General features: G+C 37.1%; 1 protein-coding gene across 2 annotated transcripts in view; it reads left to right on the forward strand.

Annotated features, from left to right (window-relative positions):
* The first annotated feature begins 2,346 nt into the window (after positions 1–2,346).
* Positions 2,347–21,026, forward strand: part of CC2D2A (coiled-coil and C2 domain containing 2A) — a 144,654-nt gene continuing 125,974 nt past the window's right edge. Inside the window, exons 1-4 of one of the 2 annotated variants that reach the window (XM_007496714.3) lie at positions 2,347–2,520; positions 7,365–7,413; positions 9,498–9,578; positions 12,675–12,798. In XM_007496714.3, coding sequence (XP_007496776.2) covers positions 7,375–7,413; positions 9,498–9,578; positions 12,675–12,798 — 244 coding nt within the window. In that variant the 5' untranslated portion in view covers positions 2,347–2,520; positions 7,365–7,374. Of the gene's footprint in view, positions 2,521–7,364; positions 7,414–9,497; positions 9,579–10,881; positions 11,015–12,674; positions 12,799–21,026 lie in introns of those variants that run through there. The other variant, XM_007496716.3, reaches the window with a different exon arrangement.

Below are 21,026 nucleotides of genomic sequence, written 5' to 3' on the forward strand. Positions count from 1 at the left end.
AATGGTTTTCAAACACTTTGCAATCAATGTTCTCTCCCTCCTTCTCTCTCCTCCTCTCACCCAAGTTGGCAGGAAATACAATATAGGTTATCCACGTGCTATTTTGCAATTCATATTTACATGTCTATCTTGTTGTGAAAGAAGATCCATATCTCTTATATAAGAAAAAACTCATAAAGGAGATAAATTGAAAAATGATATACCTCAATCCGCATTCAGACTCATTCAGTTCCTTGTAGGGCAGTAGGTGGCTTTTTTTCATCATGAGTCACATGGAGTTGTCATGACTTCCCCTCTAAAGTGAGAAAGTCATATAGACTAGATGATCTTAAAGGTACCTTCTAGCTCTGATTCTCTCTGTACATTTTGAATAGCACATAGCATATCCTGTGCCCTCAAATTCTATATAACAACAGTTAGAACAGATACATAAATAAACAGTTACAAAATTAACAGATAAATAAAACAACTTGTCATCATGAACTATTGTTATACAGAGGACAAGGGAAAATGTTACAATGGATTCTATTATAGAGTCTTTGAAAACTGGGAACACCTAGCCCAATATTAGATAGACAGATAGACAGACAGGCAGATAGACAACAGGCAGGGAGGCAGAGAATTTATTATGCTTTACTATGTGCAAGATACAAATACATGAAAGTAATATAGACCCTGTCTTGAAGAAACTTACATTCTAAAAGAGGAAGGCAATACATAAAATTATGCTGGAAAGAGATGGGGAATACCCAGATATGGGCATGACGGAAAGACTATGGATTGCAGACATGAGTCTAAGCAAAATAAGACAAAAATCTCACCTCTAAGAGGAGGAGGACTGCCCTCCCCCAATGAACTCAAAGTTTCTTGTGGAGTGGAAGATGATCAGAGGATAGATCCATGGTAAAGAGGTAAGTCTTTAGTATATGGTTGTAGAAGGAAAGAAGGAAGAAGAAAAGGATCAAATCTCTTAAAACTATTTTTTCCCCAAAGATAACTGAATTATATTATTATAATTCAGTTTTTAGCTATTGAATGATTTAGAATGAGAAGTATCACAATATATCAAGTCATACAATAGAATAACAGAGAGACTATTAATTGTGCAACTAGTTTACAGTCATTCTTAGGCTTATATAAGGTTTTTTTAGTAGTTAGGATTGAAAGTTTCAGATATATTTTTCTAGATTCTTTATATACCTATATGCAACTGATAAAATAACTTATCCAGTAAACAAAGAGCACTATATGTATATATATATGTATGTATATATATGTATATGTATATATATACATGTATATATATACATGTATGTATATATATATATGCTTGTGTATATATATTGTGTATAGGCTTTGGGTGCAAACTATTCACCTTCCTGTCATCAAAGAGACATATGACCAGAAAAGAAGATGGGTCCCAAAGTAAACAATAGACAGTCTGTATTCTTTACTGATATCCAATCAATGTCAAGAATATTAGAGGAAGGCCCCAGAATACTGGGTAGGCTAACATCTAAGGTTTTGGGAAAGAATGTGGACAACAGTTTCAGAATATAATATATTGGGGGGGGGGCATCTGGGTAGCTCAGTTGATTCAGAGCCAGGCCTAGAGACAGGAGGTCCTAGGTTCAAATTTGACCTCAGACAGTGTGACCCCAGCTGTGTGACCCTGGGCAAATCACAACCTCCATTGCCTAGTCCTTACCACTCTTCTGCCTAGTAACCAATACACAATATTGATTCCCAAACAGAAGGTAAGGGTTTAAAAAAAAAGAATATATTGCAACCTACACTATTGAAATTATTAACCATACCAGTGAGATCTGATACACTGATGAGAGACAGATTAAAACTATTCACCTTCCTTATGGTGTTTTCTTTGGATGAATATTAATATTAGTGAGTGTAAATCAGTTAATAGGAAGGAGAAACAACTGAGAAGCAGACTGGATAATAAGGAGGAAAAATTAAAATGTGCTCCAGAAAAATTCTAAATAAAAGCTTTAATGTCACAAAACAGATACCTCACCACTCCAAATTTTCCAAATCCTTAAGTCTGTCTGTCTGCACTGGACTATTAATTTTTCTAGAATAAACTCTTATGACATTATAAATTAAAAGAAAAAAGGTGTTGGGGGGGGGGGCTAATCTTGGCTACTTTTTGTCTCTCCCTCTGTCTCCTGTCTGAGTTTGGTCTCTGTTCTTTTCCAGTTGGATCAGCTCCTCTCCTTACCCAATATTTTTTCTCCCTTTGCTTTCCATAAAAGGTTTTCTTGTAAACTGTCACTTTAAAAAAAAAATCTAAGTGACCTCCCTTAGCAACAGGCGTTGCTACGCTGGCAGTTTTTGTTATGTGAGCAGCTTCTTACAACTTCGGAAGTGAAGCCTAAGGAGAGCCAGTCCTGACTCCAGCCATTATCCAGAAGACTCGGCACAAAGACGGCACCCTCTGCTCTCTTGTCTCTAAGCTTAAGAGAAGCAAATCTTTCAAGCGAACCTTGAGTAAAGTTCCTTCAGGTAAAGCATTTACAAATGTGGCCATGACCATGAACTCTGGAACACTTTCAGATTTGTAGCCCACATGCCTAGAATTCAGCCTACCTGAGTACAGAGGGCAGTGGGTTTCATGAATTTTACATGACTAGCTTTGTTTCCTGGTGTTTTTGCTTCGGAAAAGATTGGCACAATTCCAAGTCTTGTGATCATTGACGATTTTGAGCTTAGCTCAAATCTGGTGCCTGATTTGAAAGCTGGAAATCCAGGGGCGGCTACCCTGATGCTCTCAGCACTATTTCAAGGCCTATTCCTGGGCTCTCTTACTAGCTAGTTTTACAGGTCCATTTGTATTTGAGGTTTGCTGCAAACATTTTAGTATATGGCATAGCCTTAGGCCTTTTTATCATCACTTAAATAAGGAAAGATGTTGGATGGGAAACAAAAGTCATTTGTAGCATCATTTTCTTGGTAGTAATCAGAGAAGGGGGCATGATAACCATCATCCAAAAAATTTCTCTTGCTAGTTTGAAAAGATGGTGTGTTAAATGCAGTTTAAAATAACTTTTTTTCCTCTGTAGGAGAGGAGTTATGAAGTTGTATGTATATATGTGTGTATTATGTATATTAAAGTATTATACATATGTATTTATAATGTTTGTATAATGTAATACACATGTATTTATATATAATACATACTTTAGCCAACATAATGATGAGTATCTCTATATATCACTTTTTATATATGGATAATATATACATATATGTATTGTTTATATACATAGATATTTATCAAATTTATTTACATATCTATTTAGAAATATCTATTTAACTATAAAGTGATCATTTATAGGAAACCCTATAGGGAGTAGACCATTTCACTAATAAGGGAACTTTTGTGTGGGGAAACTCCTTCCACCAAAGTAATTTATCTTCTTAGAGATAAAATTCTGAGAGTCACATAGCCAGCATTGCCAGAGGTAGATCTTGTTCCCTTCAAGGCCAGTTTTCTCTATCTACTATACTAATGTATATGACTTTTATATTCTAATGAAATCATTCTATTTTATTAAATATAGTGTTATTCCTCTAATAAAGCCTCCAAATGCCTCATCGTGGAATAGAGGTGACACTTGGAAGTAAAAGCCTAGGCCAGAAGAGTCTGTGACCTGATATCTCTGATCCAAACTTTGGCATATTTAATTAAGCACCTACTGTGTGCCAGACACTGTGGTGGTACTGGAGATACAACAATGAAATGAGAAGCAGTGCCCTTAAAAAGAATACATTCTACTGGTGGATAAAGGAGGGTACAGACCTGTGACTTTATTGGTGCAAAAAACTTTTCCTAAGGAAATTCTCTCTACTAATGTAAATCAACACATGTTCTATAATTTATAGTCTTAAAAATTGACTGAGATCCTAAGAAGTTAAATGATTTGTCCAAAGAGCTATACAACCACGATGGATTATGGTTAACACTTGAACCCAGATTTTCCTTACTCCAAGGTGAATGGACCTTCTCTCCACCAAATCAGGCTTCCTTTAACCAGGGAGCATGGCATGTAAGTAAGATGCCTGATAATGATAATTTGAGGAGGATGAGAACATTCGTAATTAATGAGACCAGGAAAGATGCTTTGTAGAAAATGGCACATGAACTGAGGTAATAAGGGAGCTGGGGATTCCAAAGGGCAGAGGTGAACAAATAGGGCATCCCAGCCAAGATGGATTCTAGATAGTCTAACAACCCAGAGAGAGAAAATGTAACTTTATGTACAAGGAATAGCAAAACAAGCAGGCCAATCTAGTTATGAGATAGAGCACACGAATAAAAGTCAAATGTAAGTCATCAGGAAAAATAAGTTGGAACCAAATTACAAAGGCTTTAAATACCAACCTTAGATACGTTTATACTTTATTTTAGGGGTAGTAGGGAATCACTGAAGGTTCTGAAGCAGGAGAATGACAAGCTCAGACTTGAGTTTTAGGAAGCTTTGCATATGGGCCCAGAGATGGAATGTATGTTTCAAGTCTGAGTGCCATATGGTCATCACTGTGTTGGTTAAAGTATAATGAAATTTCTGATTGTAGTAATTCCTAAAAATCATCTCCTAAATTGCGGGAGGAAAGACTCACATGATGGAATTACAGATCTTTGAAGTAATGAAATATTCATGCTGTCTAAATATTATTTTAGAGGGTCAATTTCTCTGATTTTGTTAATATATGGAACTCCCATTATGATAATTCCCTCAACAGAAGCAAGTATGCATCTTCTCTATAACTTAAAGCTTTCAGGAGTTATGTGGGAAGCTGGGAGGTTGTGATTTTCCCAGGGACGCATGTTGTGTCAGTCACTATGTGTCAGAGGAAGGATTTGAATTAAAGTCTTCCTGGCTCTGTGGCCAGTTCTTTACCTGCTATGCTATGCAACCTCTCATGATTATTGTACATAGTATTAATATAAATTTGCATATTCTTTATATGAACTAGGTACTAAACTTTTTCTTTAGAGTTATTTCGAATCCCTACTTTCAAATGATATGAAGTGGAAGAAATATTCTTCAAATTGTTAATCAATTCAGTGGGTATTTATCAAGTATCTACTATGTGCCTATAGCAACCCTGAAACAATTTGAATCAGGGTAAACTCATCAGAGAGAAAAGAACAGATCTGGAATGGGTAGAAGGAGGAAAATGAGCTGACTTGTCCCAGGATATTCCACGAAACCTAGATTGCCTTTGTTTAGTGGGATATGAATAATGATTCCATGGGGGGAAATTTACTACCAGCTTTAATTTTCTCTCTGAAATATTAAATGTGACATTTATGTATATGTTAAAAAGAATTGTGTTACTTTTTAGTATAAAAATAGGTTTCATTTCCCAATCCTTTAAAAAAAAATTTATCCCTCTTGTTCTTCCTTCTCCTCCAAATTGGGAGTGGAAATGGGGAATAAAACAAAATCTTGGTAACAATATGCAGGGTCCAAAAAAAACAAATACACATGTTTGCTATATTAAAAAAATATATCTAATTCAGCACCTTGCGTCCTCATCTCTGTGAAGGCATACATAGCTTGCTTCATCATCAGTCTTCTAGAACCATAGTTGGCCATTACATTTATCAGCTGCTCAAGCCTTCAAAGTTTTTTTTTCTTCCAACACTGGCTTTTCAGAGATTTTCTTCACCTTTGTCCATTCTGAGGCCCTGGATCAGTATTTATAAATTCTATCAACATCTATCAGGACAAGAATGCTGTGACCAAATTACTTATGGAATCCTGGCCCTAGACTCATCTAAGCATGGGCAAATGGAAAATATAGTGAATATGAAGGGAAGGAGAGGATATGGGACAAGGGGGGGGGGGAAATGAAGGTCTGACTAGGTAGCAAGAGTCTTTCAGTATTGGAATCTTGGTAGGCAAAAGGAAGCAAACCACATCAAGTGACAGAAGTGTCCTAGGAGTGTTAGGATAATCAAGAGTTGATTGTTCTAGAATAAAATTTCCTTCGATAAAAAGAAACAATATTGTACAGCTTTTCTCAAATGAGTGAAGAACATGGGTGCTATTGAATGATAAATGAGGCATTTGGGGATGGCTCTTTACCTCATTTTATAAAATTCTAGCTCCCCATACCATTTTCTTTCATCTCGTCCCATCCTCTTCTATATTTCTCTCTTCTTTTCTCTTACTCACTTTTACTAAATGAAGTCTTTTGCTTTTATGTGACATTTCTGATCTGATATCTCCTCATCCCTTTTACATAGAAAAAAAGTTAGCAGATCCAACCAATACAGTAACAACATTTGGCAGGGTAGGCAATATTCTGATTCTTTAGTCTTCTACCAAGAGGAAAGAAATGTGTTTAATTATCTGTTCTTTGTAGCCAAGACTGAGCATTACAATTAGTGAAAAGTTCCCTGCCTTTCATCTTTGTTTTCATTTACATTATTATAGTCACTCACTATGTATATTGGTTTTCTGATACTTCTTAGAATCTTTAGCTTCCTTCAAGGATCAATTCGGACTAGACCTCCTATAGGAAATCTTTTCTAATTTCCTTAGTCTTTAAGTATCCTCTCCAAGCTCCTTGAGGGCAGGGATTGGGGAACAGGTGGTCTTTGTATCCCTAGATAGTGTCTTCCACATACTTGATGCTTAACAAAAATGTTTGTTGATTGGAATTGAATACAACATATTGAGTTTAGGGACCAACTAATTTGGTTGGAACATAAGGAGAGTGAAGTGAAAATAGCTGATAGTGAGATTTGGAGGATCAGGATGAATACTGCCAGGCCAAGAAGTTTATATTTTATTCTGGTGCAATAAAAGGTCACCAAAAGTTTTTGAGTGAGTGAACTCCATGATCAGATATCTGTGTATAAGAAAGTCTAATCTAGCAGTGATTTTGAAAGCTAAATTGGAAGGGATAGAGAAAGAGAATATAAGGAAAACATTTGAGGATGATCTTGTAATGGACTGATGATGATGAATCAATGTTGGAGTAATGGCAGTGGGAGTAGGGAAGAAGGAAGAATATTATAAGTTAGAGTTAGACAAGTTGCCCCAATTTATCAAGAGAGAATATAGAATTAATTTTCTACTTAAGGTAAATTTTAATGAGTCCTAAACTATAGCTTAGCTATAATCCTACTAAAACAGATGATGATTTAGCCTTTGGATTTTAGAGTATTCTTACCAATGTTTCATAAGTTTTCATTTCAAGCCATACTCACTCAATTCAATTTCCTCAACAACAATGACCACACACACACACACACACATACACACGTGGGTGCCCACACATGCACACACGCATACACGATGCCTGATTTCTTTGTTTTTAATTTTCCTTGTCAGGGATCCAGAAATGAGTCACAAAGAAGAAAAAGTGAAAATTATCTCAGAGGTGAGTCGATACTTATGTAATTTTTAGGGTTCTGTGTGAGTGAGGAAACACTAATAATGAACTATTTCTGGTTCCTCTACTGTATACAGAGTGTATTCTACTCAGGATTAGGCTGGTAAGTGTTTAGCAACTGACTCTGGGTGCAGGGGGAAGGGAATAACATGCTTTTTGAGGTAAATCTGTATTAGTAACATTTTCTCCATCACTTTCTTAAATCTAGTCAATCAACAAAGCAAGCAATCAAGCCTCAATTTAGTATTCACTGATTTCCAAGGTATAAATGCTTTCACTGAAAATTTAACAGTCTTCGAGCCTATTTTAGCACACCTAGCACACCCTTGAATCTACTGAACATTTAGGAAAAAAGAAATAACTCAATTCTAAAGTGTTTTAAGATTTTACAAAATACTTTCTTCATGACAGCCCAGGGAGGAAGACTGATGAAGTATATTATTTCCCCCTTTCAATTACAAAACAGTACTTGTCCTCCAGAAAATTTATTTCTCAGGGAGGCAACTAGAAGAAACTGGGCTTGAATCTGGCCACAGATATTTTGTAGCTGTGTGACCCTGGGCAAGTCATTTAACTCCAGTTGCCTAGATCTTGCCCTCTGTCTTCAAACTGATACAAAGACAGAAAGTAAAGGGGTTTTTTTAAGTTTATTTCTCTTCATTTTCTTGAATATTATGGTATAGAAATTATACTTCTTGTATGATCTTAGGCAAGTCACTTCCCTCATCTGGGCCTAAATTTCCTTATACAAAAATTATGAGAGCTGAACTCTTTATAAAAGTCCATTCAAGGGGGCAGCTAGGTAGCTTAGGGGTTTGAGAGCCAGACCTGGAGACTGGAGATCCTAGGTTCAAATCTGGCCTCGGATACTTCCTGGCTGTGTGATTTAACCCCCATTGCCTAGCTTAAAATCATTATTGAGTCTAAGGTGGAAGTTAAGGGTTTTTAATAAATAAATAAATAAAGTCCATTCAAATTCTCATGTTTTATGGTTTTTTGGAGGAAATTCTCTTTCATTTCCTCCTCTTTATTACTCCTCTAAAACAATCCTAAAACATTCACCCCATTTTGGTTCTTCTACCCTTAATCATATTCTCTGAAAAGTGTATTTTTTCCCATTATGACTCCTCTGATTCAGTCAACATAGCCAGAATCAAGGCAACTTCCCTATTCACTGACAGCAAGTGTGCTGGTCTCACTCTGAAGCTGTTTCCAAAACCTTATCAGGATCAAGAGAGATGAAGTGGTGATGATGATATAGAGATGATATAGATCAGAGATCTATATCATGCTGCCTCAGAATCTGCCTTGAATGATTTTTGTGGAGGCTGGATGAACACTTGTGGGGCCAAAGACAATCTGTGAGGTGATCAATAAAAATTTACTAGTGCCTCCTGTGTGTGTTCTGGGGATACAAAAAGAGGCAAAAGACAATTCTTGCTTTCAAGAATCTTAAAATAGATGACCAGGGAGTTATAAGCTCCCTGGGCCTCAGTTTTCTAACCTGTAAAATGAAAAGGCTAAACCAGATGAAGTCTGAGATATAGATCTCTGATCCTATGATCTGATGTAAAGTAATAAATAAATCCATCTATTCATATACAAATAAGGATGTATTTACATATACATATATATATATAATAGATATATGGATATTAATGAGTGAGAGAGACAGAGACAGAGAGACAAAAATGATAGGGGCATGAAAGGTCTTGTAATCAAATTCTGCTGTTTTGCAGATTAGGAAATTGAGGCTTTGGAATTAAGTGACTCTTCTAAGATCTCATAGCTAATAAGTGACAGAGCCAGAAACTGATGATAGGTCTTTGACTCCTTCATATCATGTCACCTGGTGTCAGGGTGATGGTGAGAAGGGCCATGATTTGCATAGTGAGAGATTTCGCCTCCTATTTCCTAATGAACAAGAACAGAATGAAGATGGTCTGAACTTTTTCATTTTTGCTGCAATTTTGTTTTTAATATTTAAAAATATAGTTCTAGATTTTTTCCCGTTAAGTTGTTTTAGATGTCAGCAAATAAACACTTCAACTTTTCTGGTTTTTTGGACAAAGGAGTTTGTTGAAAATGAAGATGAGGAGACAGAAAAACTGAAGAAAAACTTAAAACTTAAAAAACAAAGAAGAAAGAAACAGGTAGGATTATCACTAATCTGGCATTTGTCTTTCTTTTTGACTCTTTTTTAACTTTAGCATTATACGAGTATCGATGCAGTACATGGGAACTTTCTCCATTTTCCCCTGCTTTTATCTCCTGCCTTTTCTGTTCATAAATATTTTTAGTTTCCTTCTTGCAAGTGGCCTTCAGTGGGAATATACAACAGTGTTTTCAGACTCACCCTAGAGCTCTCCATTGCCCTTTGCAATTTTGGTTCTGTGGCAATTGTATTAAATAGTTTGTAGCTAGTTGCATTACGTTTTACTAAAATGTGTGAATTCATATGACTTCTGTCAGGTAGCACACCTAGTCAGGATTCAGACTCAGTAGTCAATCAGTTAGTTGATCACTAAACATTTATTTAGCATCTACTTGATGAAAGGCATTAAGTTAACTGCTGGGAAGTGGAAAAAGTAGATCTCATTCAAAGCATAATGAGAAAGAGAACTGATTGTAGAGTCGAGTCAAACTACTGAGTTTTAAACCCCATCTTTGACATTTACTATTTATTATATGTATATATATATATATATATATATATATATATATATATATATATATATATATATATATGCACCTTGGGCAAGTCATGTAACCTCTTAGGGTCTCAGTTCCCTTATAGGTAAAGTGATGAATCTGAACTGCCTGACCTCCGAGTTTCCTTCTAGTTCTAGAGCTATGATTCTAGGATCTGCCAGTCTATTAACACAAAAATCTACCCTCCATCCTGGGCTAATAGCACATACTTGATCCTTCATAAAAAGATGCCTCCTCTGAATTATTCTTGACTACTCAGAGATCTTAGATAGCTCAGAGGCTGCCTTTTACCTTGGAAAGTTCTTTAGTTCTAGAGAGGAGAAATGGAATGAATTCTGCAAAGTGTATCTTGTGGGTAAAGAACTAAGGAATACCTTTTGAGAAGGCTCCTGGTCTGCTGGGCTGGGAAAGGGATGGAAGGGAGAGTTTCATTTGCATGCCTCTGTGCTACCTGGACCCTTCCTTCCTAGAACACTGGGTTCAGGGAATACCCTTGGGAGACTTGATGTTGACAGTGACGTCCAATCCCTTTAGGGAACTGCGTGTCTTTTCCTGATTTATCAGCTTGGATATTTCTATAAGAAAGAAAGTGCAAACAATCGAATCCTAGGCAGAGAGGAAAGGAAATCTTGGGATTGGCCCGACAGCCACATACCAAAATAGTCAATAGATGGCAGTGCAGGCTTACAAATCCATGGAGCTCTAGGTTTTCCACATCGAGGGTTGAGATTTCCCTCCTCTTAAAAAAAAAAAAAAAGGTTTTGTTGGATTGAACTGGGAGAGAAGTCCTGCCACCCAGGATCCGAGTTGCCAATCGATCCCCTCTCCCCAGGCCCCAGGAGGGCATCCTCTCTGGCTCTGAACAGCCTCATTTAAGGTAAAAGCCTTTAGAAAACATGCAATCGACAGGACCCATAGAGAGCGCAAGTCTTTTGTCCTAATCTGGGAGACAGCATGAGTTTTGTGGAATCCAGACTCCCGGTGGAGGCAGGGGGACGCCATCTTGAGCAGCACATGATGCCTCTGGCATGCTAGGGGCTGGGTTAGCCTGGGCACCGATCAGATTAAATGAGGAAAGAGCATGTTGGCTGGGGGGAAAGTGATGGGACTGGGATAGGGAGCACACCAAGCTGCTTACTGACGCTGACACAACTGCAGTTGGCTCCCAGTGCCTGCTACTTGGGGCAAAGAACTCTTGATGCTCTTGGCTCCTAGAGTTCCCAGCTCATCTAAAGGCAGCCCTTTTCCCCATCTAAGCACCTCCCTCATGGTTCCTGGGAGGACTGTTTGATGAGGGAGAGAAAAGAGGGGAGGGAGGTGGTAACAGGATGGGAAGAAGGGAGCTCCAGACCTTAGGATCTACTCCCAGAGTAGAAGTGAATCCTTGCAAGGGACAGTCACTGCTTGGGGGCTGAGTGGGGCAAAGCAAGGAAGTAGAAAGCAGAGTTTAGGAAGTCTAGAAGTAAGATGTGCAGAATGTGGAAGGGGGACGCATTGAGAGAAATCTCATCATCTTCCCCACCCACTGTTTACCTTGTTTCCCACTCAGACCTGTCTAGACTTGAGTACAGAAAGAAGCAGTGGGCAGTTTTCTTAGGAATCCAGGGCTGAGTAGAAGATACCTGGATCCAGGATAATCCCGAGGGATTTATGGAAAGAATGCTATCCACATGGAGAGAAAGAACTGTTGGAGTAGAAACTCAGAAGGAAAACATTTGATTTATCACTTGCTTATATGGGTACAAGATTTGGGGTTTTGGTTTTTAGAAGATGACTCTATTACAAAAATGAAAAATATGGAAATAGATATTGAGTGATAATACATGTATAACACAGTGGGAGTGCTTTTCAGCTCCAGAAAGGGGGAGGGAAAACATGAATTATGGAACCATGGGAAAATACTTAAATAAAACCAAAAAATTAATTTAAAAAATTTTAAAACCTAAAAAAAATGCTTGGGAACTTTGAGAGAGAGTCCCAATTATTTTTGTGAACTTGGGAACATTATTGCTTTGTTTTATGCTTTCTTTATATTCTCCTGTAAATGAGGGCATCTTTTATATCTTAAATAGAAACAAATTGGAATCTTTGTTTAGAGAGTTGTTAATAACATTATAGGAGATAACCTCAAGAATCCAGAATCATAAGACCCTAATAGCCCAACTTACAATGACAAATTGTGTCTAAAAGAAACAGCATGGTAGACTAGGAAAGGTTACCTACCACATTTGGAAGACCTATATACAAAACCAACTCCATCTTGTCATCCTAAGTGACACTGAACAAGGTATATTATCTCTGGACTTCCTCATCCTCATCTTTGAAATGAAGTGGCTTGTCTAGATGTTCCCCAAATAACATTAAAATCCTATGACCTACTTTAGTAGAATGTTACATGCTGCCTCTCATTTTGACTCATGTCTTTTAAAATTCTTTTTGACCAGCATAGGGAACAATGGGAACTTGTTTCCTAAAGTGTAGGGATAGTGATATTTTGTAAGTATTTCAATGAACCATTTACCTTGGTGCTTATCCAGCTGCAGGACTCTGACCTTGAGGAACAACTGGAAGGGGCATCTAACCTCAGCTTTAAAGAGGAGCAGCATCTAAACGGATCAGAACCAAATCTCCTAAGCATGGCCATCCGACGTGGGCCACGGAGTGAGTTTGTCTCAGATTCTTTCAATAAGTGATCACTGAGTATTTACTGTGAGCTCCCTGCTCTGGTGGAGTTTGCTTGTTTGTTTGTTTGTTTGTTTGTTTGTTATTAGACTCATATATTAGAATAGAGAATATTTGTTAATATAGAGAACTCCTAATGAGGAAACTTGTCCCAATGCAGATTATTTTTTTCTCTTCATTTGCTAAATTAGCTATCTAAGAGGTTAGGTGATCCAGGAAGACTACTGGACCTAAAGTCAAGAAAACATTAGTTCACATTTGGACTGAGACTAGCTATGTGAAATTGTACAAAACACTTAACCACTTTCTCCCTCAGTTTCCTCATCTGAAAAATGGAGATAATAACAGCACCTACCTCCCAGGTATAGAGAAGAGAATTACCTTTGGAATAAGAATTAACTGTGTAGGACAGCACTGGGGAAGGTTTTCAAGTTTGTGTGCCCAAACTGCAACTTCAAGCTATCTGCGAGCTCTCCACATTACCCCAGAGAGTGGAGGGAGGAAGTAGGAGGAAGTGCTCACCTTGGGTGGCTGGACAGAGGAGCAGGGTGGGTAAAAAATGTTCTCTGATGCTGGAAAGAAAGGGAATGGAGCAGCTCCTCCCACCCTACCAGCTAGGCATACTTGCCAATACTTTGCCAACACTGGTGTAGGGTATTTGACCATATATAGGCTTTTCACTGATTATAAAAGACTCATAGACTGATCATCCATTGCCTATCTACTGAAAAAGTGGGGTAGGATTAAGAAATTTATTATGAACTACAATTCAACTAAAAAAAAGTCAGTAATTGTCTATTATTTGGAAACACATACATAAAAGAACTTCTTTCAAAGTAATGTTACATGTATTTTCATTGTCTGTCTCTCATGCCTGGAATTCTCTCCCTCCTTATCTCTACCTCTAGTCTTCTCTGTCTTCTTGTCAGTCTCAGTTGGAGGAGTCCTGCAAGAAGGATTTCTCTGTCCTCCTTAATGCTAGTGCCTTCTCTCTGTGGTTATGTCTAATTTATCCTGCATTTGTGTGTATGTGTATATATACATATCTCTATGTATATGTAGCTTATATGTGTATATACACTAATGGGAGAAGACAACATGCAAAAAACAACTATAAACACATATATACTCCATTCAAGTGTTTATAATTTATTATTATGTATGATTCTATTATAAAATATACCTATAATATTCTATATGTTAGATTAATATCCAATATAATATGAGAGAGAGAAAAACTGACAAAAAGAGAGATTGAGAACATAGTGGGGTTTTGCTTATTATTTTTCTCCATTAGAAGCAGTTAGGTGGTGCAACAGATAGAGCACTGGACTTGGAGTAAAGAAGATTAATCTTCATGAGTTTAAATCTGGCCTCAGACACTAGTTGTGTGACCCTAGGCAAATCACTTAACCCTGTTTGCCTCAGTTCCCCAATATGTAAAATAAGCTGGAGAAGGAAATGATAAACCACTCCAGTATCTCTGCCAAGAGAACTCTAATTGGGAACATGAAGAGTCAGATACCACTAAAAACAACAACCACCTCTTCATTAGATAGTGAGCTCCTTGAGAGTAAAGACAATTTTTATCTCACCTTTTATTGTATTGCCAACATGTAGCACAGTGCCTAGCACATAGTAAACTCTTAATAAATGCTGGAAATAGGGGAGATAGCGACTGAGCCTGTGATTTCATTGGTATAGGGAAATCCTAGGCAAGGAAACTACCTCTATCATTGCAGGGTCATGATTTCTCTGCAACTTATTGCCTTAGCTGTCTAAATGGTAAGTGGCTTGTCCCAGTTTCATACAGCTAGCATTTTTCAGAGATAACACTTGAACTCAGATCTTTCTAGTCTGGAGACTGGCTATGCCTCCATCCAGTACTCTACCTAGCCTCTAATATTTCTTTTTAATTGGGGAAGGAAAAAGTCCTCCACTAAAATTCCATCTAATCCCTTGTCATGGCATGGAAGTGGCCTTAAGGTCTTGAAATCCATGCTAGTGGACTGCAATCTTTGACAGGTCAAAATGGAAAGGGTTTGAGCATGGGTCTAGTGGTGAACAGCCTGTAGCTAAGTCTAAATGCCATCAAAATTACTCATTGGGGCAGCTAGATGGCACAGTGGACAGAGAGCTAGTCCTGGAGTCAAAAGGACCTGGATTCAAATGTGGCCTCAGATACTTCCTAACTGTGTAACCCTGGGCAAGTCACTTAACCCCAGTTGCCTAACTTTTGCTCTTATGTCCTAGAGTTATTACTGGGAGAGAATATAAGAGCTCTAAGGAAAAATAACATGAAATAACTACTCATCACCAGGTTGACTGTAGAGTGTTGAATATTGAAGGTTTTGGCAAAAGCAACTCTTGAAAATCACCTCAGAGTCATGGAAAGGAATGTGATTAGAATACCTTTGCCAGTGAAATCACATGTTATTGAATTTCTAAAGTTATACATAATTAAAGAATATTTGCAATGAGATTAATTTTATTCCCTTTGAAGTAGCCCCCTAGAGATGTTATGCACCTAAATCCAATCATGCTGCCATTGGCTTAACACTTGAATTTTTTTCAGAATCTGTTTATAAGTCGTGCAAGAATATGAATTTTGTTCCTTTCTAGTCATGCTCCACATTTGACCAGAAATGGTATGATCTGATGTAAGCATGACCCTTTCTCAGAATTACTTTTGGTAAAAAAATGGAATTCACTTTCAGGGAACTATTAATATATGTCACAATTGAGGTTATTGCAAAGAATCTGCTTGATGCAGACAGATGAGGTGGATAAAGCATTCTGCTTTGCTCAACAGTTCATTCTAAGAGAAGTTCTAGCAGATAATGAGACACAAGTTGTCAGGGAGAATCAGTGAGACAGTTTTGAGTGGCTTAACAAATCTTTGTTATAAGTGAAGGTTCTGTTGGATGAGGAGGGTAAGTTTTGGGAAGGGGACTAATGTTTTTTAAAAGCAACAATTAAACATTTTTAAGGATATGTTTCAGGTTCTAAAGCACTTCTCAAACTATTTTAATTTTTTTAATTTCTTACATACTGTTTTCTAGTTTTCCCTACAGTTTTTGTCAAACAGTGAGTTCTTTTTCCAAAAGCTTAAATCTTTGGGTTTGTCAAATACTAGGTGGCAATGGTCATTTATTGCTATGTGTTGGGAGCCAAACCATCCATCTCTTACAGCACAATGGTATTACAGTATACTCCTATACTGTAATTTGTTCAAATATTTCCCAATTTATGAGCACCCCTTGTGCATCACCACAAAAAAGAGCTGCTACAAATGTTTTGAATATATGAGTCTTTTTGATATATTCAAAATTATCTGTATTACAGAAAAGAAAAAATCATTTGCAGTTCCAACAGTAATCAGCAATAATTTCATATTACTACAGCAGCCTGATGAAGAGTATGTAGACAGGACAGGAGGGGGGCCTTTATGCCAGTGTCATAAAGATTTTTGTTAGATTAGACAGAGGTTGTCTGTGGCACCTCCTGCTTCTCTTTCAAGTACCATAGGATCCTCAAGACATATTTAGAGCTTGAAAGAACCTTAGACATCATCTAGCATGAGACCCTTATTTTACAGAAGAACAAATTAAGCCTAGAGAAATTTTAATGACACTTCAATGAAAACTTTAATGAAAAAGTTACCCAGTTGGATAATGACTGAGAGCAGGTTGAATGAAAGCATAAAGAGTAGTATCAAGATATCTCTTGATAAGGGAAGGAGGAAGTGACTGGATTGAGGGGGAAGTGGGAGATGATAAAAAGCAATTAAAAAATAGTTTAAAAAAAAAAAAGACATCTCTTGATAGTTGCCTTTCTCTCATTCCAGCTAGGCTTTCCTCCTTACTGCTTCCAGAGTACCCATGCTTTCCATTTGCCTACATTCTAACAGGAAGAATATAAAAGAACTATGGTAACAGCAAAGCATCGCTTCTGTTATGCAGGTCCTGTCTCCTGCTGTTTTCTCACATCTCACATCCTCCTATTTATTTACTTCTGAATATTTTCTTATTCTTTACTTCCAAACACATACCTGGTTCTGCCTTCTTGAATTAATTTTGATTTCTGTCTGCTTCATCTCTGACCCAGTGCTTGCCTAAGACCTCATTATCTATGTGTTCAACTCCAGCTTATCTGGTTCTAACAATGATCTTGCTCTCACTTTCACATCATCTTTAGAAAACAACTTAAATGCTTTGGGCCTCGATTTCCTGATCTGTAAAATGTAGGGATTGGCCAAAATAGCCTTCTAGGTATAGATTTATGATCCTATGCCTCCATCCTGGACTACATACCTGGTTCCAGATCTTATCACAGATCCAACCTGTTTCCATATCAACTCTTTATGCTGCTCCTTCAACCTTGTCTCAAGTTCCTGTGGTCTTGACTTCTCATGTATGACCATTTATTGTCCTGATGATAACAATTTGGAACTCTTAGAATACTATGTGGGACATGGTGTTCAAGCCAGCCTGATTAGATTACACGACCTGCCATTTCACCCATATTTATACCATTCCCTGCTAACTTATATTGATATAACCCTATACATGATTTCTATTTATATATTTGTATATCATATCTACTTGTGAAATCAGCTGAAATGGAGTGTTTTTAGATTCCTAATACCCTCACTGACTGGGGGGGTGCAGAGAGACAAAAATCTTTAGTGTTTCTAGATGCTTTTCTAGTACCAAGAAAATTGAACTTTAATAGCAGGTGTTTTTAGCTTCTTAACCACCACTGCTTCAGTCTGATCACCACCCAGATGTATTGAAGTCAACAAAGATTTTTTGACTATGATGCTTATTGTTTTCATTTGACCATTTTTCACTTGTGTCTAACTTCATGATCCCATTTGAGGTTTTATTGGCAAAGATATTAGAGTAGTTCCCCATTACCCTCTCCATCTCATTTTATGGATGAGGAAACTGAGGCAAATAAGGTTTAGTGACTTGCCTAAGTTCATCCAGCTAGTAGATGTCTGAGACTGAATTTTAACTCAAAAAAGGTGAGTGTCGCTAACTCTAGGCCTGGCACTCTATCCACTTTGCCACCTAACTACCCAGTTGTGACCCTCCATGACCCTTAATTTCCCAGTTTTTCTACCTGCTACAGCCTTTCCCTCTAGTGTCCTAAAAGAGCTAAAGGACAGAACTAATAAACAGAAGCAGTGATACAAGGCATTAGCAGTAGGCAAGAAGTCAATAATAGAAGCAATGTTCTATATGTATCTTGTCTCTAAGTAATTCAAAATCAGAATGGTCTTCCCCACTGCATTATGGAGTCCATAAGCCAGGGACTATTCTTGGCCTTTTTTTTCTTTTTTTCTTCCTTCCTTTCTTCCTTTCTTCCTTTCTTCCTTCCTTCCTTCCTTCCTTTCTTCCTTTCTTCCTTTCTTCCTTCCTTCCTTTCTTCCTTCCTTTCTTCCTTTCTTCCTTCCTTCCTTTCTTCCTTCCTTTCTTACTTTCTTCCTTTCTTCCTTCCTTCCTTTCTTCCTTCTTTTCTTCCTTCCTTCCTTTCTTCCTTCTTTTCTTCATTCCTTCCTTTCTTTCTTTCTTTCTTCCTTCCTTCCTTTCTTCCTTCCTTTCTTCCTTCCTTCCTTTCTTCCTTCCTTTCTTCCTTCCTTCCTTTCTTTCTTTCTTTCTTCCTTCCTTCCTTTCTTCCTTCCTTTCTTCCTTCCTTCCTTTCTTCCTTCCTTTCTTTCTTTCTTTCTTTCTTTCTTCCTTCCATTCTTTCTTTCTATCCTTAACCCTTAGCGTACTGTGGAGTAAACACCTAATAAATACTTATTAGTTGGCCAATTGATTTGTTAAATAAATAAGGTGCCAAGGCCTGCCTTACAAGCAGCAAAAATCAATAAATCTTAGAAACTAAAACTTGATATGTTGGTTTTTTTAAAAAATCATGTTCCAAGCAAAACAAATATCCTAAAAAGCACACATTTCTCCTTCCACCTCTCTGTTCCCTTCTTGTTCTGACTCTTTAGGGAGTAGCTATCAAATGTTAAGTAGGTTCTTATAAACACAGATTTCTTCATTACTAACAGCTGTTCTCTATTTCTATGATTAAAGAACTATTTTAGGGCCAGTTTCTCAGTGTTGGTTAAAAAAATGGTTTGGAATCCAGTAGAATTTGAGATTAATTAGAGGAAATGGCAAATTTATTTCAAGGGAAAGTTTTTTTAAATTTGCAGGTCTTGGAGGGAGTAGCATAAGAGACTTAAAAAGTGGTATAATAAGAATTTGTATTTCACACATAATGTTTCTAACTCACACCAACAAAAAGATTATGTTTCAGAATGATGAAAGAATATAAATGGATTTTAGGAAACTATTCCAAAGGAGAATTAAAACCATTCTGAGGAAAGATTATCAAGGTAGAAGCAATCTTTGACCTGATCCACCTTCCAGTTATTCTCTCTTTTAGAGTTTCTTCTTCAAGGCTACCATTGTGTGACCAAGGCATGGCTAATTGTTCATAAATAGCCAAGACCAGGAGTCTATCTACTAAAGAAAAACCTGGAAAATAGTACATTTGTAAACAAACAAAAGATCAAATCAAAACCAGAAAAATCACTAGGACAAAAGACAGCAGGACAAAAGAAGTAGAATCCAAGGACTTGGGAAGAACAGTGTAGGGATCCTCTATTCTTAGGTTAGAATCTGTTTACACTTTTATGTATGTGGCTCAATTATAAACAGAAGTCAGAAGCTTGTGTATGGATCCTACTTCTGACAGGGGTTACACCAAATAATGGACACATGGAATTATATTGGACCACTCTCTTCCCTGGTATCTGAGTTCTGTCCTATCCTCAATTCGGGCTCTTCTCTACCATTCTTCTCTCTCTTCCATTACTGAAATTCACTTGTTTTATATCTCAGGACCATTTCAGGACTGAACTGTCAATGAGCCTGATAACAAGTCTATGCTATTGGGAGAGGAGAATCAAAGTATATTTTAATAATGGTCTTCTGAAAAGTGTCTCTACTTCCTTTATATAATCCATTAATTACTCTGATGTCCTGGTAACATGGGAATTTTCCACAATCCTAAAGTCATAATGAATAGGATATTTTTATAAGATCTAGTTATTTAGACATTTCATTTTCATCAGCATATTTCTGCAACAAAAACTCTCTCTACCAATGAAGATTGTCCTTTTGTATGTAAACTATAGCCTTAGAAAGTTGACTGGGGTCACAAAAAGTGACTTGCCCACTGGGTCTCACAGCTCCTATTTGTCAGAGGCAGGGCTTGACAACAAGTCTTCCTAACCTCAAAGACAGCCCTCTACCCACTATAATATGTTACTGCCTCTTATTTATTATTTATTTTAAACCCTTACCTTCTGTCTTAGAATCAATATTAAATATCAGGTCCAAGGCAGAAGAGTGATAAGGGCTAGGTAACTGAGGTTAAATGACTTGCCCAGGGTCTGCCTCTTATTTAAACATTTGCTGAGTACAAACTTGCAGCCATAATGTATATGCTAACCCTGTATATCATTTTTTAAAAGCATACAGTCCAGGAATAGTAAACACTTTCCTTTCAGCTAGATGCCATAGTAGTTACACCACTGGACTTTGAGTGAGGAAGACTTGAATTTGAATCTTCCTCAATCACATAATAGCTTTAAAAATCCTGGGCAGGTCACTTAAACTGATGTTGACTTAAGAAGAGATAATGGTGTTTTTATATATTTATCAAAAGTAATATCAGTTGAAGTACTTATGGAATTAAAAAAGGGCTTCTGTCTTTTCATATATTTTGGAATGATATTGAAGTCCCTATGGAAGTGGGATATAATGGAATGCAATAAAGAGTAGGTCACAATATATCCCCCCTTTCCTTTTTCTGTGGTAATCCCTTATACCTGGAATGTCATCTCCTTTTCTGCATTTCACAGAGTTCCTTTCCTCCTTTGAGATGTACTCCAGCACCATCTTCTACATAAACCCTTTATTTACCCTTCACTCCAAAACTACCTTGTATTTGACTATTTGTATATTTTTGTATTTATTCACTTTATAGTCCTGCTAAACATATTTACATGTGAAATTTATGTAAGATCCTTTTGAGTAGAGGTTGCTTCATTCTTTGTAGTCATATCCTCAGCCTTTAGCACACTTTCTCTATTAAGCACACAGTAGGTGCTTAATGAATACTTGTTGATAGGTATGACT

Source organism: Monodelphis domestica, chromosome 6, assembly GCF_027887165.1.
Source record: "Monodelphis domestica isolate mMonDom1 chromosome 6, mMonDom1.pri, whole genome shotgun sequence".
In the NCBI taxonomy this organism is placed as follows: Eukaryota; Metazoa; Chordata; class Mammalia; order Didelphimorphia; family Didelphidae; genus Monodelphis; species Monodelphis domestica.